This window comes from Petaurus breviceps, unplaced genomic scaffold, assembly GCF_028583685.1.
Source record: "Petaurus breviceps papuanus isolate PSGF00001 unplaced genomic scaffold, PetGlider_PUasm1.0 90865, whole genome shotgun sequence".
Lineage (NCBI taxonomy): Eukaryota > Metazoa > Chordata > Mammalia > Diprotodontia > Petauridae > Petaurus > Petaurus breviceps.
In genome coordinates, this window is record NW_027187367.1 from 7,964,379 (window position 1) to 7,992,076 (window position 27,698).

Here is a 27,698-nt window from a genome sequence, read left to right on the forward strand (position 1 = left end):
CTGTCTCTCTGCATTGGCTACTTGCATTTCTTAAATATGAGACAGAGGTAGTTAGGTGGTGCATAGATAGATAGAGCATGAGGCCTGGAGCCAGGAGAATCTGAGTTCAAACACAGCCTCAGACACTTACTAGCCGTGTGACCCTAGGCAAGTCACTTATCCTGTTTGCCTCAGTTTCCTCATCTGTAAAATGAGCTAGAGAAGGAAATGGCAAACCACTATAGTATCTCTGCCAAGAAAACCCCAAATGGGCAAGAGAGACACAATTAAAACTATTCAACAACAACAACAAATATGACATTCCAAGTCTCATCTCTGTACCTTTGTATTGGCTGTGTGTCTCTATGTCCCTGTGTCTCTATGTGTCTGTCTCTCTCCGTCTCTCATTTATCTCCAGCACCATGGTTTCTTCTTCTCTGAAGGACCCTACTTTCTGACCTCATGGTCTCTCTCTGCCCCTGACAAGCTCCCGATGTGCCTTTCCCAGAACCTCCCAGGACAAGTCTCTTTCTCTTTCCAAGGCCCGAAGACCATCCTCTATCTGTCCCATCTGTTTCCCAGCTGCTCCTTCTCCCCTTCTGCTCTCCAGCTTATTTTCCCACTGGTTCCTTGTAGCCATACAACCCTGATCAAATCATCCTGTTTGGTATCAGCTGAAGAACAATTATCTTGGGATCAGAATCCAAAGGATAGGGTTCAAGTCTTAATTTTAACACTTCCTAACTGTGCTATCCTGGGCAAGTCACTTACATCTTCTCAGTCTGTTTTCTTACCTGTTAACTAAGGATAATAAGACAGCTGTTACCTGCCTCACAGGACTGTGGTATGAGGAAAGCGCCCGATGACAAGCTTGTAGATGCTGAAGAGCCAGAAGAAAACTTGGAGACCAACCTTCTCATTTTACAGATGAGAAAATCAAGACTAAATCCTCACAATAACCCTGTGAGGCAGTTGTCACTAGCGTCCCCATTTTCCAGATGAAGAAACTGAAGCCCAGAAAAGATAAGTGAAATCCTAGAAAATGTCGGAGATAGGATTGGAACCCAGTCGTTCCCAACTCTAAGATGAGGACCCCATCCACTATGCCACACTGACTCTCTGTAGCACAACATAAATGGGAGCAGTTCTTATTATCCGTAAACACCCCCTGCCCTCATTGCCTTCCTCCCTAATTTCCAAGTGACTGTCCCAGTGTTGTCTTCTCATGACATGAGTATTCTCAAACCCTCACCAACATTTAAGAAGGCTCCTTGCCCTTGTCTTTGAGGAGATTGGTTCTCTGCACAGAAAGTGGGTCAGATATTATTATCCCTGACTTAGCTGGGACAACTTGAGGACCAGAGAAGTGAAATGACTTGTCTAAGAAAGATGGAGCTGGGGCTTCTAATCACTCACAGACCTATACTTTGTTGACCATAGGAGATCCTGAATTCAAAGACCCCACTCATCCCTGGACCTGGCTGCCTTGGACAAAGAAAGAATCAGGGGACTGGAAAATACCACTATGAGCTACCTGACTGTGGAGCAGAGCCCTTCCCAATTATCTGTCTGGGAGTCCTCTATACTGGGAATTCTTCATAACAAATGTTTCCTCCCTGGTGGGCTTTCTTTCCTCAGTCCCCTAAGCCGGCTTCAGAGCCCTCACTCCTTTCCTCATCCCTGCTATCAGTCAGGACTTGCTCGGTGAATGCAAACTCTCTGTGATATGAACCTTCCTCCCAAGGAGGAATGGAAATGTGCCGAAGCACATCCTAAATGCATTTCCCAAGCCTCTAGTCCTGGGGATTTGGGGATCAACCATTGTGCTTGGATTAGCTGCATCGCTACACCCATCCATCAGACTGGTACAAAGAATGAAAAGCCAGCTGAGTAACAGAGTGAGGACACACCCGGTGTTTGAAAGCAGAGCACAGACAAGCTCTGAGAGAACATTTTCTCCAAACCTCCCTTTACAGATGGAGAAACTGAGGCCAAGAGACAAGTAACTTGCCCAAGGTAACAACCTTCGAATGACCATGCCTGGAATTAGAATCCAGGTCTCCCAACTACAAGAAGCATATGCTGTTCTTTCCCAGCTAGACTGTCTTTCCTCTTGAGATTAGGTCCATACTACAAAATAAAACCAAAACCATCTGTATCAGATTAAAATCCTAGTTCTCCCATTTACTCCTTATATTCCTTCTTGGAGTATCCTAACCTCTCTGGGCCTCTGGTCCCTCCAGTCCCTGTTTGGATTGGACTAAGTAATTTCTAATAATGTATCATCAGTCTGTGCATTTTGAACCCCCAAGAAAAAAAGTTTCAAAAAACCACCACCAGCCCCATCTCTTAAATAAACAGATCTCTGGTGGAGAGCAAATCCCTCCCCAGTAATGCAGGGGCTACTCTTGAACCCTACCCCAACTCTGGAACTCCTCCAGAATTAAAGAGGAGCCAAGGATATCCCCCATACTGCTACCCTGCTCTCTGGATTGAAAATGACACTGAAAAGCAGGAAGGAGGGAAATCTCACCATCCAGAATCTTATCCACAGGTTCACAGAATCAAAAATTTAGAGTTGGGAAAATAAGACCCACAGGGCAGACGTGGCTTGCTTAAGGGACGACAGTGAGTATTCTCAAGGCTGAAAACTGAAGTTAAGTCTTCTAACTTTAGATCCAGTGTTCTGTTCACAACACCACAGTCAACTAAACTCTCTTAGAATAAAATCTATGGAGCAGCTAGGTGGTGCAGTGAACCCTGGAGTCAGGAGGACCTAAGTTCAAATCCAGCCTCAGACACTTGACACATTACTAGCTGTATGACCTTGGGCAAGTCACTTAACCCCAATTAACCCACCTTCCACCACTTAAAAAAAAAAAGAATAAAATCTACCTTATAAGTTGTTGTAAGGATCAGCACTTTGCAAACCTACAACCTCTACTAGTTATTATTATTATAGCATATTGCTTACTCCAAAACTTTTCCTACTCAGCCTTATATTATGGTATTTTTGTAGTCCTGATGTCCTAACACTACCCCTTCTTCAGACTGTGAGCTCCTTGAGGGCAATTATAACTCTTCTTTGTGGCCCCCACTATGCCTAGCACAGTCTAGGATGGGGTAGGGAACCTGTGACCTCAAGGCCACATGTAGCCTTAACAAAAGGATTTATTCTTGTGGAGTTTGAATTCAGTCAAATGGCCAAACTTGAGGACCTAAAGAGCCTCCCCACCCCGGGTCTAGGAATACAGTAAGCCAGTAAGCACTCTATGAATGATTGCTGAATTAATTCATAAATTAGTGATCTCATTGCTAGATAGGGGAAGCAGAATCCCTAAGAGGACTCTGGGAAAACCCAAGCTTGGACTATAGAAGTGTGGCCCAGGGACTATACAATACTCCTTAATGAGGCCCAAATCACATTAAAATATAATTGGGAAATCTTTAACAAAATAAATAAAAATATAATAAAACATAGAAAATAGTTTCTAAGTCAATATGCTGTACATAAAGGATCTTTCTATACAGTTTAGTGGACCCATTTCTATTTGAACTCAACACCCCTGGCGTAGAGTTTAGTTCTGAAGTATCACAGAACAGAAAAAGGTGGGATTTGACATGCCAACCCCCTAAATATCAGTATGGTGACAAAGGGGATTCTGGTTTGGCATGTATATGGTTAACTGGGATGGGAGCCCCCTCCCCCCTGCCCAAGCCCACTGTGCCCGGGTGTCTGTGTACCCCCTCAACCTGTGTTCAGAGCGCTGGGCACCATCCCCAGGCCCCTAGGGAGCAGACAGGCAGTAAATCTCTCCTATCTCTCCGTAAACATGTCACCTCTTCAAGCCTCCAACCATCACCTCGCTGGCAGGGCTGTCAACAAGACAGATGCCCCATTTCCCTTGTTTACTGCTCTTATCCATGCACTCACTGGCTGACAGAGAGGTGGGAGGGAAGCAAGCCTGGGGCTGGAAACCAAGGGAGGAGAGATGCAGTTTCCTCTCTGCAGTGCCCAACTACCCCCCAAATAGCTACAGCAAATGCAGGAATGTCGATGCAAGTCATTTCAACAATCATTTATTAAGCAACTTTGGGTGCAAGGTACTAGGAAGGAACCTGGAGAAATAGAGGGGAGAAGCTACAGGCTCTGATCTCAGAGCAGACACACTTCCCTCACATCACCAACCTGGACACCTCATGGCTTTCCTCTAGACCGAGTGAGTTTCCCAACTCATTCAGGGAGCAATCATTCCTCAGGTCTTTTATTGCATGACCAGACCTGTGCTAGAAGCTATGAGAGATGAAAGAGAAGGAAACCGTATATCATCCCTGCCCTTAGGGAGATCCTATTTGGGTGGGGAACAGACAGTCCTTGCCTTCAGTCTGATGGAGGACACACATGGAGTTCAAATCTGGTCTCAGACACTTACTAGTTATGTGACCCTGGACAAGTCACTTCACCTGTTTGTCTCAGTTTCCTCATCTGTCAAATGAACTGAAGAAGTACATGAAAAACCATTCTAGTATCTTTGCCAAGAAAACTCCAAATGGGGTCTCACAAAGAGTCAGATATGCCTGAAAAACGACTCAACAACAACAGCCGCTACTGCTGCTGCTGCTACTACTATAGCTACTACTACTAGCACCACCACTACTACTTACTACAAGGTCCCTCCACAGTCTAAGTCTATGATCCTATGAATTTCAGTTTGGAAGAACCAGGTTCAAATCTTTCCTCAAACACTTAAGCCTCTCTGGGACTCAATTTCCTTACTTGTAAAATGAAGGAGTTGGCCTTGAAGGCCTCTAAGTCCCTTCCAACTCTAAATCATATGAACTGAATTGAAATCAATTGAATTAAACTGAACTGCAGTCTATAAGTGCTGAAGTGGAACTGAGGGATCTAAGAAGTGAGTCAGGTGGAATTGATCCAGGATCATTTCCTGAAGGAGATGACTTTGAATCCCAGTTTCAAAGGAGAAACTGGATGGTACAATACAGTCATGGACTGGGAATCAGGAGACCCAGATTAAAGCCCTGGCCCTACCACTCACTGGCTGTGTGACCTTGGGCGAGACCCTTCATTTCTGAGAGCCACCAGTTCCTTATCTGAAAGATGGAGGTAACAATATCCCTACCCCTTACTTTCCTGAGTTGTTTTGAAGCTCAGTTGAGAAAATGTATGCAAAGTACTTTATGTGCCTTAAAGTGCTACATAAATGTCAGTTCTCATTATAAAAAAGAGAGATGGAAAAGAGTGGAGAGAGCTGACAAAAGAAATAAAGATGTGGATGAGTGAGAATGAGAATGAAAATAAGACACCAACACTCCAGACCTGGCAGAGATCCCTGATGGTCTCAGCTTTGGAATTGCCAAATCAGGGTGGGAGACCAGGAAATGATTTCTGGAGAAGGAAAATACCAGAGACTGGGTTGATTCGGGTCACTACCAGATACAGCTAATTCCAAGGACTCTCACCTGGGGATCAGCTAAGGTTCACAACAGCCGCTACCATTTCCCAAACAAACTCACCCAGCAGGCTCAGGGCCTACATTTCAACCAGGCCTTTAGGGGTAGCCCTAGCCATTGGGTAAACTGACTCAGTTGGACAAGGGCAGGGGAAAGTGTCATGATCCAACCCCCTTGAGAGGAAGCATGGTGTAGAGGTAGGTGGATAAAACGTCAGAACCCAGGAGCCCTGAGTTCAAATCCCCCTTGAGCACTTATTGGTTATGGAACCCTAGACAAGTAATTTAACTTCTCTCAGGCTATTTGTTCCTTTGTAAAAGGATGGGGTTGAACTCCATAACTGCTATGGTCCTTTTTGGCTCTAAATATATGGTCCTACAAAGCTGCTTTTCCCACCCACCCACCCCTCTCAACAACCCAACTGTAGCTTCTGGAGTACCCAGGGTCTGTTTGCAACAAAAATCAATTAAGAACTTACAGTGTGCAGAGCATTATTCTAAGTACAGAAGTTCTTGTTAAGCTGATAAGACAACACTTGATCCTTGTCCAGAAAAATGGTTCTAATCTTGTCTCTCCAGTTTTGGCCAATCATTTAAAGCAAGCTGTGTTAGAGTTGAAAAGAACCATATAAACCACCTAGTCCAAACTCCTCCTCTTATGTGGGAGAAAAGTGAGGCCCAGAGAGAAAGAGATGTGTTCTGGGCCAGTGGCAGTGGCAGGATTAGTGAATGCCTCACACCCCCAGTCTCCTGAGTCCTAGGCTTGAGGACTCTCCTTCTGCACCATCCCACTGGCTCTCCCCCTTGACTATCCCCTCAGGGGAGGATCTTCCATTGACAATAGCCCTGGGAGGCATGAAAAAGTCTGAGAAAGGCAAAAAAAAAAAAAAAAGAGTCCCTGCCCTCAAAGAGCATGCAATCTAATGGGGAAGACAAATGTAAAACAAAAGATTCATGTCTTTTTTATACCTAGACAGTAGATGGAAGGCAATGTCAGAAGGAAGGGACTAGCAACTGGGAAAACCAGGAAAATCTTTCTGCAAAAGAAGCCAGGTATTCTAAGTTGTTGTTGTTCAGTCATTTCAGCTGTGTCTGAAGCTTCGTGATCCCATCTGTGGTTTTCTTGGCAAAGATACTGGAGTAGTTTGCCATTTCCTTCTCCAGCTCATTTTACAAATGAGGAAACTGAGGCAAACAGGGGTAAGTTATTGGTCACACAGCTAGTAAGTGTCTGAGGCCAGATTTGAACTTAGGAAGATGACTCTTCCTGATTCCAGACCCAGCACTCTATCTACTTTGCCACCTACGTAAAGAGCTAGGGCATTCCAAGCATGGAGTATAGCCAGCACAAAGGAATACATGTGGAAGATTTACTGTCATGTCTTGGAGTTGGGACACCTTGGTTTGAATTGCAGCTATGATAATTTATGAACCCTGGGATGTGACTTAACCTCTCTAGAAACCAGTTTCCTTCATCAGAAGAGACCTGCTGGGGGCTTGGACTGGTCCTGACCAGAACTCGGGGATCTGATTAAAGACAAAGAGACCTTTGGGTTTCAGCACTTTACTGTGAGATTTGTCAGGAAAACCTGGATTCAAGTCCTGCTGTGCCACATCCTGGCTTTATGTCTCTGGACAAGTCATTCAACCTCAAGGTGCCCTCAGACAATTCTCTAAGATTCTCAGATACAGAAGTGCTAAAGTGATCAGAAAAATAAAATAATAGCACCTAACATTTCTATAGCACTTCAAGGTTTGCTAAGCAATTTATAGGCATGATATCATTTGATTTCCACAACAATCCTGAGAGGTAAGGGCTATGGTTATCCTCACTGTAGAGGTGAGGAAAGGGATTTGCCTGGGTCAAACAGCTATTAAGTGTCAGAGGCAGGATGTGAGCTCAGGGGCTGTCTGACTCCAGAGCATCCTAGACACTGTGCCATCTAGCTGCCTCATAGGCATGAACCAAAAAATAAAATGACCTTAGTGCTGAACCAGTGAGCCAGGCTTTTGTATGGTACCCTGACCACTAGAGGGTGGCATTGTCACACTGGGAGCTTCATATAGATATGACAACTAGGCGTCTAAGCTCCCTTGGTCCTCTCCCTCTACCTTCTCTTCCCTCCTCCTTCCCCATCATCACTTTTCCATCTCCCCTCCCATATCCCCAAAGGGGACAATCAGAGTAGAGAACTTACTGGACTGGAATGAGTTTAATGGTATCTGTTCCAAGAAGATCAATGATCTCAAGCAAGAAAGGAGCTTAGAGGTCAAGAAAGTCCAATCCCCTTGTTGTGCAGAGGGAGAAACTGAGTCCCCAGAAGAAAAGTGTCTTGCCCAAGGTCACTTAAGTAACAAGTACCAGAAGCAGGACTGGAATTTGGGTCCTCTGACTCCAAATTTAGAGCTGCCTCCCAATGCTGGTAGAGTATGGTGAATTTCCAGAACAGGCAGGCTCTCCATTGTTTGATAGGCCCCTCCTCCCCCCTTGAAATACACACACACACACACACACACACACACACACACACACACACACATGCTGCACACAAGCTGCAAACACACATAAAGATGAAATCTGTGGAAGTTGGAAAATTTGAGGTGTTTTAAAAAGAGATGGGAGATGAGAGAGAGAGAGAGAGAGAGAGAGCTAGCTCACATACCCAGAATCCACAAGGTGGTTTCTGAGAAGCCCAGCAACCTCTGAGTGAAGTGCTGACCCCAACGTACCTCCTCACCCCCAAACACACAATCTCTCCCCAGAGACACTCAGTAGGAAGTCTGGAATCGCCTTCAACGGAGTCATGTTACCTATGTGGTAGGATCTGATTGGTACCAACACTCCCCTATCTCAAATTATTCTTCCTCCCACCCAGTTACCAAAGTCAGAAATCCCACCATCAAATCAGACTCTCTTAGCGAGAAAGGACCTCAGAGGCCAATCTGTACACAAACATGAATTGTCTCTACAGCAGAGCTGACAAGAGGTCCCAGCCTCCCCTGGAAGACCTCTAGTGATGGAGAACTCATTGCTTCACTATTCCATTTTTAAACAACTCTAATAGTTAGAAAGTATTTCCTTCTATTCAGCCTGACTAATCTCTCTTCCTCTTCCACTCACTTCTCCTGGTTCTTCCCTCTGGGACCAAGCAAAGTAAATCTAACCCTTTTTCCATATAATAGACCCTCAAATACTTTAAGATAGCTATCCTGTCCTTTTTATGTCTTTTTAAAAAATTTATTGAAACCTTCTGCTTTTATATCACCTTCAATTCCAAATATATCCCTCCCTCCCCCAATCCTAGAGTCATTTCTTATAACAAAGCATAAAGAGGGATGGGGGTGGGGGAGAAAAAATACAGCAAAATTAATCAACACATCAACCAAGTTTGATAATATATGCAGTGCTCCACACCCCTAATCTCCCTACTCTACAAAGAGAGGAAAGTGGATTTTTTCATCTCTTCTTTGGGGCATCCTCCCTAAGCTTCTTTTTTCCAAGCAAAATATTACTATTATCTTGAACTGACTTTTATATAACATGACTTGAAGTCCTCTCCCACCACTACCATCATTCTGGTCGCCCTCTGACAAGCTCCTATTTGTCAACGTTCTTCCTAAAATGGGGTGTCCAGAGTGGAACCCTATATTCCTGACATTTTCTGGCTAGGGCAGAACTATAATTTCCGTCACTCTGGATATTAGGCTGCTGTGAACACAGTTTAAACTCTTATGAGATTTCTCAGTTGTCCTATCATGCTGCTGACTCATAAGAAGTTTGCTGCCATCCAGAAACCTCCAGGTTTGGGGGTTTTTTTCCAGATAAACTGCTGTCTCATCCTGTCTTCCCTCTGTGTTATACTTGAATAGTTGTCTCAGACTTAACATATATCCTTATTAAATTTCATTCAGCCCATCATTTCTAGCCTGTCAAGATCCTTGTGGATACTGATTCTGCCCCCAAGCACATTAGTTATTTCTCTCTCAGTTTTGTGCCTTCCAAAAATGTGATGGGCATGCCATCTCTGCCTTCACCCAAGTAATTGATAAAAATGTTGAACAGACCAGCACTGTGGACAGATCCCTAGGGCACTCTGCTAGAGACCTCCCTCTAGGATGACACTTTGGACAATGCTACTCAACCAATTATGAATTCATAGGATTCCAGCAACACCCTCCAGTCCCCCATCCCATACTATATCCTTTACACATATCTTTGGTCCCTGCCCCAGAAGCCCTAGGACATTAATGCCAAAAGCCTCATGCTACCATCGTCCCCTCTCCCAGTCCCACCTTGTCTTCTCACTATCCTGATTCAATACCCTAAAGTGCCCTAGTATCAATAAGACGCTGACCAGGAGCTACAAATATAAAAAAACCTAATAAAGTTAGATGGGGTAGGGTTTTCTCAAAGCTCAGCTAGGTTAAGCATCTCTCCTCTCCCATGCTTCTCCCTGAGCAGACCCCTCCCTAGGATAGCAGATCCAGAGAGCAGATCAAATATAAATATAGAATTTCAGAATTTGATGGGACCCCAGAGATTATCTAACCCAACTCATACCTGAATAGGAAATCCCCTTGACAAAACCCCTGACAAGTCTAGCCTTAGTCGATATCCTTCCAGGGAAAGGCAGCCTCCCTACCTCCCAAGGCACCTTGAAACAACTCTGGTTTTTAGAAAATATTTCCTTAAGTCAAACCTAAATCTACTTTTCCATAGCTTCTATTCATTGCTCCTAGGTCTGTCCTCTAGGGCCAAGTGAGCAAGTCTAATAATCTCTCTTCCCCATGACAGCTTCCACAATACTTGAAGACAGCTATTGAAGACTCAGCTCCCCTGAGTCTTCTCCTTTCCAAGTCAAACATTCCCAACTCCTTCAACTAAACCTCATATGGCATGGCTTCCAGTCAACTCCTTTCTTCCAGTTCTCACACCATCTCATCCACCCCTATCATAGAAGAGGATAAAATCTTTTCAGCTGTTGGCCACAAATAGCCCCTTCCTCCCTAGTCTCCCTGCCTCACACTGCTACCATTGGTATTTCATTCATTCAGTAAATATTTCTTGAATGCCCACTATACTCAAAGCCTTAGGAAATTAAAACCTCCCTTCCTTCTACCCCATCTCTGCCTGGTGGTTCCCCATATCCAAGATCCCTTTTCCCTCTGTAATTTTTGTCATTGCCCTTATTTCAGGCCCCTCTCAAATCCCTCATATGCCCTTCCCTCCCAGCTTTCAATTTTTCCACTTCTACTTTTAGCCTCCTGCATCCTGGTCCCCCATTAGTCCCCTGCCACCATTCCCCAGCCCCAACCTCCAGCCCCCAGATCTCACTAGTGCATTTTTTGATGTGACTACCCTTCTTCAGGGCATGCCGGCTCAGTTTACAATGGAAGTTGTCCTCCCAGAACTCAGCAAACCAGATATTTCGCCGATTGTTGTCCAGGGTCCGGCTGGAGAAGTAACGGTCGAAACCTGATCCCCCCATTGAGGGGGGTGGGAGGGAGAGGGAAGAGAGAGCAGTCAGAGTCTGACCTTTCCCACTGGTCTTTTCTTTCTTCCCCCACTTCATAGCAGCTACACTGGTAGGGAAGGGATCATGGCATAACGGAAGGAGTAAGGGATTCCAAGTCTGGAGACCTGAGTTCAGATTCAGACTCTGTTACTAACTGTATTACCTTGGGTAAGTTCACTATTCTTCTGTAAAATAAAAAAGTCTAAAAAGCAAGCAGTATGAAATAGAGACTCATGGTTCTGTACAGAATCCTCTTTTTGTGCATTTGGAACTTTTTATGTATTTAAATTCAAAATAATAATTCAAAGATTTTATGTGGCCAGTTTCCATACTAGTCTGGTCCCAAACATTGGCTAACCCCACGTCCCAGCTTCTTCTCACCTTTCTCCAACCCCTCACCATATGGTCAATGTATTATGTCAACAATGGTCACACCAACCTTGGGTAAGGGCCAGACAGAACTCTGGAACAATCGCAGGTTACCCACACTAGAGGAAACCTTAAAGATCATCCAGGCCCTGTCCCTCTTTTTAAGGTGAATCTCCAAAAGGGGGGAAGTGATTTGCCCCAGATCATATGTAAACTAATACAATCATCGAACATCAGGTGTGGAAGGTTATCTAGTCCAGTGATTCCAAATCTTTTGTGTTCTTCAAACTCCTACCAATACCAACAAAACAACATATTGTGAACCCCCAAAGGTAATTTAATATATTCCTCATGACAGCCTTTACAATTATTTAATTAAACAGTAAATAACTGTCATTAAAGAATAACGGTGCCATTAAAAGAATTTTCAGGGCAAATCCCTTGGACCATTATCGCAAACCCCCCAGAGGTTTATGAACCACTAAATGGGAACCACTGATCCAGTTTTCCTGATGCATAAATGTGCCACTATAGCATTTCTGGCCAGTAGTCATCAGTCATTTGTATGAACACTTCTAGTGAAAGGAAACTCACTACTTTTCTAGGCAGCTCAGTTCATTTCTGGCCAGCTCTAATTCTAAGGTTGTTAGCTTGACTCAGTGGATGAAGCACTGGGCCTAGAGTCAGAAAGACCTCAATTATTCAGATCTTGGCCTCAGACATTTACTAGTTGTGTGACCCTGGGCAAGTCACTTAAGTTCTTTCTGCATCAATTTCCTCAACTGTAAAATTAGAATAATCATAACATTTACCTCCCAGGGTTGTTGTGAAAATCAGATGAGATTGTATTTGTAAAGTGTTTACTTAACACAGTGCCTGGCACACAGCAAGTGTTCCATAAATGATTATTTCCTCCCTTCCATCCTTTTGTCCTTCCTTCCCTCCTCCCTCCCTTCCTTCATTCCTTCCTTCCTTTCCTCCTTCCTTCTGTCCTTCCTTCCCTTCTCCCTTCCTCTCTTTATTCCTTTCTTTCTTCCTTCCCTCCTCTTTCTCCCTACCTTCTTTCCTTCCTTCCTTTTCTTCCTTTCCCCTTCCTTCCCTCCTCTCTTCCTCCCTCCTTTTATTCCTTCTTTCCCTTCCTCCCTCCCTTCCTTCCCTTCTCCCTCCCTCCCTCCCTCTCTCCCTCATTCTTTCCCTTCATTCTTCCCTTCCCTCCTTCCTTTCTTCCTTCCTCTAACTGTGAAGAACACAACTGATTCCCCTGCCTTCCATCTAGGGGTCCTGTCACAGCATCAAGCTACCTCTTTTCTTAGGGTCCTCAACAAAATCCACTGTCTCTGTTCTAGGCACAGAAAGAAGGGTGCCTGATAAAAGGACTGGGGTTGTGACTGAGCATCTCCCTCCTCTATTAGATGGGTGACCTTGAATAAATCATTTCCCTTCTCTGGGTCTCCACTTCCCGATCTGGGTTGAGTTAAATAATTGCCAAGGTGCCTTCTAGCTCTAAATTTATAATGTAATCTATGATCCTAAGTGTGCTGTAATTTTTGTCCCTTTTGCCACAAATAGTTATTTTATGGATTTTTTGTTGTTATTTTAGTTGCCTGGAAATGTGATTTATTTCACTGATATAAGGAACTCCTAGATCAACAATTGTCCTGTAACTTGTAGTCCGGGGCAGGGGAGAAGGAGGGGGTACTGAGGGGCTTGAGTGACTTGCCCAAGGTAATGGATTCAGTAGTTATAATAGGCAGGACTTGAACCCAGGACTTTCTGACTCTATGGCCCGTTCTCTACAGACTTAGAGCAGGAAGAAACCTTAAAAGCTATCAAATCCAACCCTCTCCAGATGAGGAAACTGAAGGTCAGCAAGGTAACAAAGTCATCCGGGTAATAAATGTGAGAGCCAAGATTCAACCCCAGGTTCTCTGACTCCAGATGCAGAGCCTTCCTCTTCCCCTTTCCCTGCTCTGCTTCCCCAACCCACTAGGCTAACCTGCCTCTCAACTTATGGATGTCCTACATAAATGGAAACAGAGGCTGCCTATAAGGAGACAGAACCATGAGGACAACAGGTAGGAGAGAACTCCCTATCACTGGATATAAACAAACAGAAGTATACAAACATGCCCACCTGCCAGAGATGTAAAGGGAATTGCTCTCCATGGTGTGGGAGATTGACCTCAGAGGACCATTCCAACTCTGACTGGGGTTAGTGTCAGGCGATCTGGGTTCAAATCTTGACTGCCACTTAACTTGAGTCACTTCATCTCCAGGAATCTCAGGGATTCTTATCCATAAAATGAGGATATTAAGACTTAATGACCTCTGAGATCTTCTAGCCGTAAAACTCTTCCCATGATCCTATGACCTCCCACAGAATCAATTTCCTTATCTGTAATGTAAGGGGGTTAGACTCAATGGCCTCTAAATTTCCTTCTCGCCCTACATCTGTGATCACATGATTACCAGTATGTACTCTAATGCCCTCTTCACTTGGGTGAAATAGCATTGTACCCTGAATGGATGGCTAAATGTGCCATCATCTGGATGACTGAGTACAGATCCCTGAGACACAGCCCAGCGTGGCAGAAAGAGCTCTAGGCTGGAAGCAAAGGGAGGGAAGTTTTTCCTCTTCTTTTTCCGCTAACCCAGTTCCTGACCTGGGTCACATCTCCCCTCTGGCCCTGAGCTTCCTAACTGTAAAATGAAGAAGAAATTGAACTCAGTGACCCTGATGGTCCCTGTCAGCTCTGAAATTCAGCAAACCCGAGACTAAATGAGATAAAAGGTACTGAGGCATTTGGAAAAGTGGAAGGTGCTGCAGGAGTGTGAAGGGGTCCTGTTATTACCACTAGAGAAAGGTCAGAGAAATATCGGAGCCCGAGGAGCTAAGTAGAAGGGGTGGGAGGCTTGAGCAAGCTGGAGGTTGGGAGGGTTGATGAGAGGAGGGGAGATGAGGAGGGAGGAAAGAGGAGGGAGGAAAGAGGAGGGAGGAGGGGGTAGACACAGGAGGAGCAAGAAGTACCTGCCCTCCCCTATGAGCATAGCATGCTGCCCAATTAAGGCTATTACCATGCTTTGCTCGTCAGATCGATGTGTTCTGCCCTAGGGTGACTCTCATGGACCCATCACCTGCAAAGTGCTTGCCAGCCTCTCATTTGGGAGGCAGGGATGCCAAGAGCTCATGACCTCCTCTTCCCCTCTCCTCCGGCCATGGAAGAGAATCTAGCCTCATCAAAGAGTCTTGAAAGGAGGTAGGAATGGAGGGCGACTAGGGAGATGGGTAGGTACTGCCTCTCCCTGACATAACAGAGGATTTTATTTGCATTTATTTTGTATATGTTTTCTATTTCTTTTTCAATGTTTTCTACAATTTTACAATTATGTTTATTTTGTATACATTTTCTATTTCTTTTTTATTTTTTGTTGGGTTTTTTTTTTTTTGGAGTACAATTGGGGTTAAGTGACTTGCCCAAAGTGACACAGCTGGTAAGTGCGTCAAGCGTCTAAGGCCGGATTTGAACTCAGTTCCTCCTGACTCCAGGGCCGATGCTCTATTCACTGCACTACCTAGCCGCCCCTTCTATTTCTTTTTCAATGTTTTACATGTGTATGTATCATCTTCTCTGAGAGAATATAAGCACCCTGAAGTCATTTTTTTCTTTGACTCCCCAAATCCAGCACAGTTCCTGGCACATTATTGGCTGATTCTAGAACCTGAAGTGACCTGAGAGATCATCTGTCCCTTATTTTATAGAAATGGAAACTGAGGCCTAGAGTGACTTATCCTAGGTGATACAATGAGAAAAGGACTCAGAGCCACATTTAGAACTCAGGTCTCCTGGTTCCTATTTGTTTCAGGAAGAGGACAGGGCAAAGGAAGAGAAGAAACCCACCCTCAAGGTTCATACAGAGGCCTATACCTCCCTGCCAAAAGGCCCTCCATGGGGACATATGAGAGGGCGTAAGCAACACTATCACAGAACACTCCGGGTCCCAGGCCTGCTCCCTGGCCTGGGGATGGGGAGGGGAAAGAAGGGCAACAGTACCCTGCCTACCTCTCACAGACATTCTCTTGGGGAGGATGGTGACAGCGCCTTCAGCCACCTCTTCCAAGTGTAGCACCGGTGAGATCTTGGAGCCCCAGCTGTCTGAGCCCATCCAGATGAAGTGGCCTGTCTGATTGGCCTTCCTGGCTGCCTCCAACACTCGCCTGTGGAGGACAGATAACAAATGGATCCCCCCATGCCATATCTACCTCTTTGGCCCCCATCACCAGGCCCACATGCAGGTCCTCTACCTCATGTTTAAGTCTCCCACTGCCAGGCATCTATCCCCACTCCCACCACTCAGCTCTCAGCACCAACCAGTCCCTACATCTGCAGGTCCTTCTCCTATATCTGCCATATCCACCATTTCACATCTAACGCCCTTTTCCCTCCCCCAAAGTTCTAGGCCTAAACACCATCTGCAGGTCCCTGACACACAGCCACACCCCCAAGGCAAGATCTACGGCCCCATCCACCCACACACCCAGTCTCCAGCACCAGACCCACACCTACAGAAGAAAATCAACATATGAGCCCCAGTGGCACATCTGCCTTCCTTGTCCTTAGCACCAGGTCCCAGTCTCATATCTGTCCCACATTCCCCAAATCTCCAGCATATCTACCTCAGTGCCCACTTGGATCATGAATCCACAAACTCTGATCCTGTACCTGAATGTCCTCACATAACACTATGTTCACACCTGCTCACTCACTCTGCCTAGAACATCTCAAAGGACTGAGAGAAGAACCCCGTTTAAAGCACCAACTTCCCCTGCCCACCCTAATGCATGTGTTCCTTGTTTCCGAGCCTCTGCCCAGTGTCTTTCTCTGTACTGGAATGCCCTTCTCAGCCCTCACCCCACCCCCACCCTCTCTGAAGCCTTCCCTTCCTTTCCCCTCCATGGGGATTTCCCCCTCTTCTGAGCCCAGGACCCCCAACTACCTATCACCGCTTACTGCAGAGGCTGCCTTTGTGCTGGGAGTTTTTCCATAGGAACAAGTCTCATTCCTACAATTTTTTGTTTTGTTTTAATTTAAATTAAGCTAGGTCGCTTAATAAGCTAGCATTGGCCAACCACTGGAACAAACTCGAACTTGGAGTTGGGACATGTTGGTTCAAATCCTGGCTCTGCCAGTTACCAGCTGCATGACCTTGGGCTGAAATCACTTCACCCTTCTGAGTCTCAGTTCCCTAATCTGTAAAGTGGGCATAATAATACCTCTGGCGCCTAACTCAAAGGCTGCTGTGCGGATCGAAGGAGATAGTGTTCATCTTAAAGCTCTCTATAGATGTCAGCTATTGTTATTAACCTTGCAGGGTTGTTGTGACAAAAGCCTTCTGAAAACTACAAAAGTCTGCCTGTCTGCAGCATCTCCCCAGCTAGAAGCTGGGAAGACGAGATTGAGAGCTAGAAGAAACCTTAGTTAGCACCATTGTGGTTATTTAGTAGGTGCTGGATGAATGAACAAAGGGACGCCTCTAACTGTGTCCCGGACATCACTCTGGGAAGAGGAAGAGGAATGGAAAGAAGGAGAGGCAGGAGTGAGTCTCTCCTCCTTAAAAATGAAGAGAAGGGGGCACAGAGAGGTTGGTTTATCTCACACAGTGAGTGGATGCTTTCACATGCAGATGAGCTATGCTCCCTTGGACAAAAGAGGGACCAGGGATGAAGCCTTGGAGCTGAGCAGTGGGGTGGGACTCAGGACCATCCCCCAAAGATATAGACAAAGCTACTTGTCTGTCTGCTTGCACCTCACCCCCAACCTGTGTATCCAGGTGATATCAGGCCACACCAAGTACATACCAAGGGCAGTCTTGAAAGGGAAAAATAGTTCCCAAAAGAACAGCCTGAGGGGGTGAGTAGAAAGGGGTTAGAGAAGGAGTGTTGCTATGTAAGGTAGGGTGTTTATAGACTGATAAATTTAGATCCTCTTTTGTACCCAATGGGGAATGACATTTCATATCTAAGAGAGATCTTCTGGTGAGGGCTGATTTTCCAGAAATTCTTGTCTCCCCACTCCCACCTCAACCCTTTGTGGTCATCTCCTCCTCCCAGAAACCTCAGCCAGAGCTGTTCAAACATCAATCTACTCTACTCACTCCCTCCTCCAAATGCTTTCCTCCCACAATCCCCTCACCTGCCAGGTGGCTCCCAGGTCATCTCTAATAGTAGGGATGGGTAGTTTTCTCAGAACCCAAACCCACATTCCTATTATTACCCTCCCTGCATCCGGCCCTTGTCCCCAGACTCCGGACCCACACCATCCCCACAAAGTCACCTACATTTATTTTTACTCCATCTGCCTCTGAGAATGCACGTGGATTTCCAAAAGTGATCTAAGTCTGATGCCTAGCTTCCTGCTTCCCGTATCTGAGAACAAATTAAACACCTCTCTACTCAAGCCCCAGCCTCACCCTCACCCCATTTTTCTCCTGCCTTGAATAAATACCCCCAGTGCCTCCGTCCTTTCCTCCGTCATCAGTTGGATTCTCATAACATCTGCACTGATGCTGTGTGACTTTGCATGAGTTCCATAAGCACATATCCCTCTTTGTAAAATGAGAGAACTGGCCTAGACAAGCTCTGATGTTCCGTGAATCCACGACTTTGCATTTCCTTTACAAAATCTTTCACATCCACTGTCTTGTTTGATCCTCCCAACAGCCCTGTGAGGCTGGCGAGACCAGATGTGACTGTGCCTGTTCGACTAGACAGCCCCAGAGAGTGTAAGTAAAGCGCCCAAGATCACCCAGTTGTGATTGAGACAAAGGACAAAGATTCCTTGACTCCCTAGTCTAGCCAATGTATCCTGACAAATAGTCAACACCCTGCTCTGCTGGTCGACGTCCTTTGCTAGGAACAGGGATAAACAAAGGAAAGAGAAGGCACACTCCAGGATCTCAGGGAGCCCCCAGACTGACTGATGGGGGTAGACGGTTCCTGCTTCAGGGAGCTCCAGGTGTGATGGGGAAACTCTTCTCATCCTACAGAAAGAGTTCTGAATTTGACATCAGACAACCTGAGTTCAAATACTACTCCTGGCACCTACTACCTTTGTGACTCTAGGCAGGTTCCTCACCGTCTCCGTTAAGTGATTCCGTTTCCTCATCTTTAAAGCAAGTGGGCTGGATGACATACCATTGATCTCCCAACTCTCCTACCTGAATGCTGGACCCTCCCCTCCTCATTTTCCTTTGCTAGTTGCCTTCAAGGCTCTGCTAAACCCCACTTTCTATGAAAAGCCTTTCCAAGTTCTTCTTAATCTCAGTGTCTTCCCTTTAAGACTACCCCTAATTGATCGTGTATGCAGCTTTTGGGGGGCATTGTTTGCATGTGAGCCGCTGTCTTTCACCTTTCTTTGTATCTCCAGAACTTAGCACAGTGCCTGGCACACAGTAGGTGCTTAATGAATGCCCAGTGATTGACTGACTCTATGATCCCTTCCAGCTTTAGCTAGATAATCGTAAGAGGCTCCCAGGTTGATATGAGAGTCACAATCCCTGCCCTCAGGGAACCTTCAGTTTGTTAACACAGCCCCTGCTCCCAAGGAGTCTAACTTGGGAGACAAGTTAGGGAGCAAAAACTCAAAAAAAAAAAAATCCTCAGTCTTGGGAGGAAACAAAGTTAAGGAGTAATCAGAATTAGGGTTAATCAGGGAAAGTTTCCTGGATGGGACAGTTTTGGAGCTGGGTGTTCAAAGTAGGGGAGGGAAATGAACTGATATCCATACAGGGGATGACCTTATTTAAAATGATTTCTTTAAACCCAAGAAAATATACAATTGGGAGTAAATAGAGAGGAACAGAGGTCACACTAAGAGCTAGTGGGGACTCTCAGGGAAACAGAAGGACTGGAGTATGTGTGACTGGGCCCAGAAAGCGTTTAGCAGCCCAACTGCTTTGTTAAATCACTTCTTAATGAGTAAAATTAGGGAAAGATGTATGGACAATTAGGGAATAATGAAGACTTTGTCAATACAGTGGATTAAAAAGCCGTTAAGGGAATGTGTGGCAGCTGACGTCCAAAGCAAAGGGGAAAGTAGAAGTGTGGGGCCCCAGAGTCCTGGGGAATAGTAGGTTGGGGATGGGGATGGGGATCCCTAAGTAGGGACTATGTTCATCCAAGCAGAGAGGGAGTTATTTTTGGAGCTTCCCCATATGAACAGAAGCTTCTTGAAGACCAGAACTAGTCTCATTCTGGATACCCATCTTCATCAGACTGGAATCTCCCCAAGGACAAGGACTATGTCCCGCCCCTACCCCCCCCCTCCCCATCCAACTGGGAGCTCTTGAAGGTTACATTTCTAATAACTGTCCAAGTAGAAAGGTGAAAAGCTGTAGGACTTGGTAGGTATTTTTTCTGATCAGCCTGAAGGAAACCGTTTGAGTCCTCCCGAGCTGGATTCTCCCTCTCCTTTTCCCGTTTATGCACCACTGGGCACCTGAGTGTCACCCAGCCTGCCTGCCTTGGGCCTTCCCAAAGTTGCTGAATCCTCAACCTCTCTCTATTTCCCCTTTCCCTCAACTTATCATAAGTGACTGACACTTTCCTGGCAACCTTACAGACCACACTAGCTGAGTTCTAAACATCTGTCTCCAATGCAGGCTGGTTCTCAGCTACTAATCTCCCCACACACCCCACGAGCTCCCTGGAGGCTAAGGCTAGGATGATCAGCATTCAAGGTCTCCCCAGCCTGCTCCTTCCCTGACTCATCTGCCTCCTAGACTTGGGTCTGTCTCAGCTCCTTCTGCTCTCAGTTCACCCTGCTCACTCCCACCCAACACAAGACTTGTCTGCTCCCTTACCACTGCAGGGAGAGCAGTGGGGGGAGGAAAGGGGAGACAGGAGAAAGGGGCAAATGGATGCCAGGAGGGAGAAAGGAGAACAAAGGAGGGAAAGAGCAGAGGATTTAGAAACAGAAAGGATTTTAGAGCTCATTTCCTCTTTTTACAGAGAGGGTAACTGAGGACCAGAGAAGGAAAATAACGTACCTGAAATCATACTGGTCATAAATAGCAGAGCCACAGGGAGGCTAGGTGGCACAGTGAATAAAGCACCGGCCCTGGAGTCAGAAGGACCTGAGTTCACATCCGGCCTCAGACACTTAACACAAAACTAGCCATGTGACCTTGGGCAAGTCACTTCATCCCAATTGCCCTACCTTCCCCCCTCCAAAAAGGCAATAAACAAATAAATAGATAGATAGATAGATAGATAGATAGATAGATAGATAGATAGATGAGTCAGGATTTGAACTCAAGTCCTGGCTCCCAATCTAGTGCTCTTTTCACTATATCCCACTGTCTCTACTGAAAAGGGAAAAGATAGAGAGAATAGAGAATGAGGAAGAAGGGAGAATGGGGGGAGATAAGGAGACAAAAGGCAGTATACATGGTGTGAAATGTTTTTGGTGTTTCAGTGGTGTCTGATTCTTCATGACCCCATTTGGGGTTTTCTTGGCAAAGATACTGGAGTGGTTTGCCATTTCTTTCTCTAACTCACTTTACAGATGAGGAAACTGAGGCAAACAGGCTTAAGTGACTTACCCAGGGTCACACGGCTAGTCACACTCAGGTTTTCCTGATTCCAGATCTGGCACTCTATCCACAGTGGCACCTAGTTGTGTCTGTGTATGTGTATGTATGTATAAAAATGTATTTAGGTATGTCTATATGGATATATGTGTATTGTATAAATATGTACATATACATATATATGTTAAACATACATATTTCAGCAGCTGATTTACTAAGCCATTCAGGACCAAAATGTCCCCAGAGAAATGGGGCAAAGGATCCATACCTCCCTTTTTCCTCTCCCTACTCAGAACCAGCATTACAACTCATTTACATATCCACTGACTGATAATGGAATTTTACTAATTAATAAACATTAGACTACAGCTCCTACAGCCATCCTTAAGTCCAGTGTCAAGGGAGGGGATGTTGGGTTGGGGTGCTGAGAATGTTCCCAGTCTGCCTGGTCTCTATCCTTTCTTGTATTTCTTCTTCTTTCTCCATCTCTCTCCCTGTCTTTCTGCCTCTCCCTCTCTCAATTCAATGCTTCCCTTTTCTTTCTATCCCTCTTTCTTCCTTTCCCTTTTCTTTCTGTCCCTTTCTTTCTTCCTTCCTCATCTTTCTTTGGCCCTTTTCCTAACATCTCCAGCCTGTGTTTCTACACACACACACACACACACACACACACACACACACACACGCACGCACGCACGCACACGCGCACACACACACGCACACGCGCACACACACACACTTTCCATTTCTGTGTGTCTCTCTGCATGTCTGTCTCTTTGTCTATGCATCTCTCTCCGTATCTCTTTGTCTCTGCTTCTCTTTTCCCTCTCTCTTCTCTTTCTTTGTATCTCTGCCCTTCTCTCCACCTCTGTCACTCTCATTTCTCCTCCCTTCTCCTCATCACTCTCTGTTTCTTCTTGTCTCTGTCTTCTCCTCTTCCCATCTCTGTCCCACCCCATTTTCTGTGCCTCCCCCAATCTGTCTTTGCCTCTCTCATCCCCGACAGTAGGAAAGAAAACTAAAAGCATTATGCCCAATTTCACAATCATCCAGTCTCTGAGAGGGATGGGGGAAGGGGGTAGTGACAAGTAGGAGATTGGCAAAACAGGAGGAGAAGGAAGGAAAGAGCTTGGGGTGCACCTGTCCCATCACTGCCCCCTGGCGGGTAGACTTCATAAGAAAAAAACAGCCTATCTGTCCTGTCCCCATTCCTAAAGAAGGGCAATCATGGGATTTGGAATAGCAATGGACCTCAGAGGTCATCAGATGTAAGTCCCTCATTTTACAGATAAGAAAGCTGAGGCACAGAGAGGTTATGAGATCTTTCCAGCTAGGGTCACTCAGCTAGTAACTGAAGTAGGATTTGAATTCAGAACCTGCACTCTATCACCTAAAAGTTGCTTTATAACTTTTATACAATGCCTTAAAGTTTTGAAAAAGCTATACATACATACATATGTATATATAGACACACATATACATGTACACATGTGTGTGTTAAATCTACATATACATATGTGTATACACATATGTGTGCGTACACCTACCTGTATATGTATACATATATACACAGACACACATATACATATATACACACATATATTCTATATAATCTCACTTAATCTTCATGACAACTTTGTGATAATAGGTGACATTACTATCCCCATTTTACAGCTGAGAAGACTGACGCTGAGAAGGGTTAAGTGATTTGCCCAAGCAAGTAAGTGCCTGAAGCTGGATTCACATTCAGGTCTTTGTGACTCCAAGGCCAACCTACTTACCTACTACAACACCTAAAGGAATCACAGAATAGTAGAATTTAGTAACAGAAAGGGGCCTTAGAGACCACCTAGTCTAACCCTTCTGATTTTAGAGGAGGAAACTGAGACCCATAGAGAGGAAGTGACTTGCCCAAGGTCACAAAGTGAGTTAGTGGAAGAGGCAGGGCTAGGACTCTCATCTCCTAACTCCATCCCTAAGATCTTTCCATTGTACCATCATCATACCTTATCCTTGTCCTCTGGGACCAAGATCATAGGCTTATAGGTGCTAGAAAGGACCTCTGAGGCCATGTTGTTCCAACCTCCTTTCACCATTTTACTGATGAGAAAACTAAGGTTAGATGGCTTGCCCAAGGTCACAGATAGGGTATCAGAGCCAGAACTCGAACCTAATGCCTCTCATTCCAGATACGAGACTCTTTCCATTACACTATATGCTCTGCCCTCCCTAGGCCCATCTCCTTTGTAGACTTTGGGAGACACCCAGTGATACAGATTCCCTCATTCCCACCACACCCCCCAGCCAGATCTCACACCATTAACATACTCTCTCTACACATGTCCACATACTCCTCCCTTCCTCCCATTCCCATCTTTGCCCCAGCTCCCCCTCTCACCTGATGTCATCCTCATTGGCAAAGATGATGACTGCCCTGGCATTGGAGGTCTCTAACAGGCGACGAATGATTTTGTCAAATTCCCCAGGCTTCGGCTCCCTGGGAATCTTCACTGACTGGGCTATACATACTCCTCCTGGAGGCAGAGGGTGAGAGGCATCAATGTAGTAACCAAAACCAGGAAAATACATAAGAAGGGAAAAGGTAAATACAAGAAGGTTCAGGGCTGAGGAAAAGTTTCATAGATCGTGTAGAGCTGTAAAGGACCTAATAGACTAAATCTACTATCCTATATTTGCAGAGCAGGAACCTGTGAGATTAGAAATTAACAGAGGTTAGAAAGACTTACATGAACTGATGCAAAGTAAAGTGAACAGAACTAGGAGAACAGAGTACACAGTAACAGCAACACCGTACAATGATCAAGTGTGAATGACTTAGCTATTCTCGGCAATATAATGATCTAAGACAATACCAAAGGATTTAGGATAAAAAATGCTATCTGCCTCCAGAGAAAGAACTGAAGGAGTCTGAATGCATATCAAAGCATATTATTTTTCACTTCCTTTATTGTTTCCATTTTTTTGGTCTGTGTTTTCTTCTGCAACACAGTTAATATGGAAATATGTTCTACATGATTTCACATGTATAATCTATATCAAATTGCTTGCCTTTTCAAGGAAGGGGGAGGGAAGGGAGAGAATTTGGAACTCAAAAATGTTTTTAAACATTAAAAGTTGTTTTTACATGCAATTGGAAAAAATAAAATATGAAAAAATTAAGCCAAAAAAATAAAAATTAGAGGATAAGTGACTTGTGCTCATCCAAGCACTAAGTAACAGTGTTTCCCTTTATTGCTTAGCTCCCAATCATCCTGTACATACCTTGTTTGTACACAGTTGTTTGGAGGTTGCCCTACTAGAATGTAAACTCCTTGGGAGCAGGGATTTGTCTGTTGCCTTTCTCTGTACAGCATTTAGCACAATGGAATATAGCAGGTAATAAATGCTTTTCTACTTGATTTCTACTTGATTGATCCAGCATAAAAACCCAAGTTCTCTGACCAAATCTAGAGCTCACTATAGCTATAGAAATATGAACTGTTGTCATTATTTAAAAGAAAATCTGTTCTTTCTAAATCAGTATTAAAAATGAATGGATAGATGAATGGATAGAAAAAATAAATGGATTAGTGAGGACAAATAAATGGAAAAAAGAGAATCTGGTTAATACTAATAACATTTTCATAGATCTTTGATCTCAGTGGGGTGAGTACTTCCTCTAGCAGTATAAGTATTCCCTTTACCGGTACTGATAACAACCCCCTCTACTGGTCCAGCAAATTCCTGCCTCTGCCTTCCTGTAAATCCCCCATAGACAAGGTTCATCCCTAGAAACAGTCCTCTGAGTCTCTTAACATTTCCTGGTGACCAGGGTCTAATTCTAGTAGTCCATATGTTATCTCTTACTCTTGCTAGCCCACCTCCCTTTCTAACGTAGAATCAATCAACAAGTATTGATTAAGTTCTCACTATGTGCCAGGAGCTTCTCGGGGCAGTCTGGGATACAAATACAAAGAAAAGAGTCAATCCTTGCTTTCAATGAGCACTCGTTCCAGTGGGGAAGACAAGAACGTATAAGAAATATATGCTATACAGTAACAGCAATAGCATGTGATAATCAACTGTGATTGACTTAGCTGTTCTGAGCAATACAATGACCCAAGACAATTCCAAAAGACTCATGATGGAAAATGCTATCTACATAGAGAGAAAGAACTATGGAGTTTGAATGCAGATTGAAGCATTCTATTTTCACTTTTTTTGTTTTTCGTGGCTTTTCCCTTTTGTTCTTTCACAACATGACTAATGTGGAAATATGTTTATATGGTTGCACATGTATAACTATATTAGATTGCTTGCTGTCTTGAGAGGGGATGGGAAGAAGGGAGAAAAAATTTGAAACTAAAAATTTTATTTAAAATTAATGTTGAAAACTATCTTACATGTAATTGGAAAAAATAAAATGCTATTTCCAAAAAAGGAAATACATGCAACATAAAAATAAAGTTAACAAATACACACACACACAAGATAGTCTGAGAGAGACAAAATTCTTTGCCAGTAGATTCAGAGGCTAATTATTGGAATTGGAAGAAACCTTGAGCAATTGCCTAATCTAATCCCTCTGTGGTATAGATGAGAAAACTGAAGCCCAGAGAGAATATGTGAATTTGTCCAAAGTCACGTGATTAGAAAATAGCATAACTTCAACATGGAAACATTTCTTCTTTCATTCTTCTCTTCCCCATTAGACTGTGATCTCCTAAAGAACTATGGATGCAGATTGAAGCGTACAATTTTCACTTTGGGGGTTTTTTTTTTCCTTTTTGTGGTTTTCCCCTTTTATTCTATTTCTTCTTTCACAATATGACTAATGCGGAAATATGTTTAACATGATTGCACATGTAGAAGCTATATCAGATTGCTCCCCATCTTGGGGAGGGGATAAGGGGGATAATTTGGAACTCAAAATCTTATAAAAAATGAATGTTGAAATCTATCTTTACATATAATTGGGAAAAAATAAAATACCATTAAAAGGGAAAAAAGAAAGTGTGCTCCTTGAGAGCAGAGAGTTATTTTTGTATTTGTAATTCCCTCAGATTTAGCACAGTGCTTTATAAGGACTTACATATAGTAAGCATTTATTTTTTAATTTATATACATATTTATGTATGTATGTATATATGTGTGTATATATTTATGTATGTGTGTATATATATGTGCATATATACATGCATACATACATCAGAAGGTACTATTTGACCAAGGGTCATTAGTCATTTTTGTATTGTGGATACCTTTGTCAGTCCAGTGAAGCCTATGAACCCCATTGGGGGCCATCTCTAGTCATTCTGATCTATATCTGGCCACTGAACCCTGACGACTTGGGAGGAGAAAGTGAGGCTGGTGACTTTGCAAAGCCCTCTCTCACTTAAATCCAATTCACTTACAAGTCATGGCATCACCTCTGATGTCATGTCCCCTTCAAGATTGAAGGACAAACAACAATAGACCCCATCTCAGAATATCATTTTTTTTTGGAGGGGGTCAATTGGGGTTAAGCAACTTGTCCAAGGTCACACAGCTAGTTTTGTGTGTGTGTGTGTGTGTGTGTGTGTGTGTGTGTGTGTGTGTGTGTGTAAGTGTCTGAGGCCGAATTTGAACTCAGGTCCTCCTGACTCCAGGGCCAGCCCTCTATTCATTGTGCCACCTAGCCACCCCTAGAATATCATTTTTAAATAACTGAAGGAAATGCTACATTTCAATTAGAGGTTAGTGAAAATAAAGATGTAATGTCTTTCCCATCCTGGATGCCCTGAAATCCATCTCCAGATTCCTAGTGTCGCTAGGCTAAGAACTCCTGTGTTAGATGAGCTAAAAGGGTCCTCCCATATTAGAAAAGTCTTTACAAGTTTGTGCCATGTTCTATAGAGAGGACCAAAAACATATAAGATATGATTCTGGTCTTCAAAGAGTTTACAACCTATTTCAAAAAAAAGCCAGGTAATCACATCTGTATAAAGCAAATTTTAGTCTGGCCATATATTCTATTTCTGCTTGTTTCCCTGTGATATGTGGTAGATCTCTCTCAAAGTCCTTGGGTTCTAGCTTTCCTCAGTCTGTGGTTCTCCAGATTCCCAAAGGTGGGAAGTGGGGAGTGTCTCTCTCCCCATCCTAACTCTTTCTTCCCTTTTTTTTTTGGATGGGGGAAAGCAAGCCAATTGGGGTTAAATGACTTGCCCAAGGTCACACAGCTAGTAAGCATCAAGTATCTATGAAGTCAAATTTGAACTCAGGTCCTCCTGACTTCAGGGTCGGTGGTCTGTTCACCCTCTCTTCCTTTCCAACTTTCTATTTGCCTTTCTGGCCCAGTGGAAAAAGTACTGGCTCTAGAGTGAGAGGAGCTGGGTTCAAAACTTACCTCTAATACCTCCTACCTGTGTGACCTTGGATAAATCACTTAACTTCCCGAGTCCTCAGGCTCCTCAATTGTAAAATGAGAGAGTGACATCAGATGGCCTCTAAGGACCTTTCCAGTTCATTAACCCATGATTCTTTTGCTCCAACCTTAAACAGTCCACATAAAGCAGAGTAGATGTGCATCTCCCTGAATAGAGAAGAAGGATGCCTGGGGGCTAATATGGGGACTGAGGTTAAGTGGACAGGGGAAAGAAGACTATGGACCAGTGAACCTTGGTGGGAAGGGGACTGTAAGGGCCAGAAAAGGGGGTATGGTCAGCCCCACTCATGTTTGAGTGATGGATCACAGCAATCTGAACTGAATCTCCCACTTCTTATTTTCCTATACCCCCTT

At 44.3% G+C, this 27,698-nt stretch overlaps 1 protein-coding gene across 1 annotated transcript in view; it reads right to left on the reverse strand.

Moving 5' to 3' along the window:
- Positions 1-27,698, reverse strand: part of GRM4 (glutamate metabotropic receptor 4) — a 316,120-nt gene that overhangs the window by 84,725 nt on the left and 203,697 nt on the right. The window contains exons 3-5 of the mRNA XM_069073478.1: positions 23,319-23,454; positions 15,397-15,551; positions 10,786-10,926 (exon numbers count right to left, since the gene is read on the reverse strand). Of these exons, the coding sequence (XP_068929579.1) occupies positions 10,786-10,926; positions 15,397-15,551; positions 23,319-23,454 (432 nt within the window). The remainder of the gene's footprint in view (positions 1-10,785; positions 10,927-15,396; positions 15,552-23,318; positions 23,455-27,698) is intronic.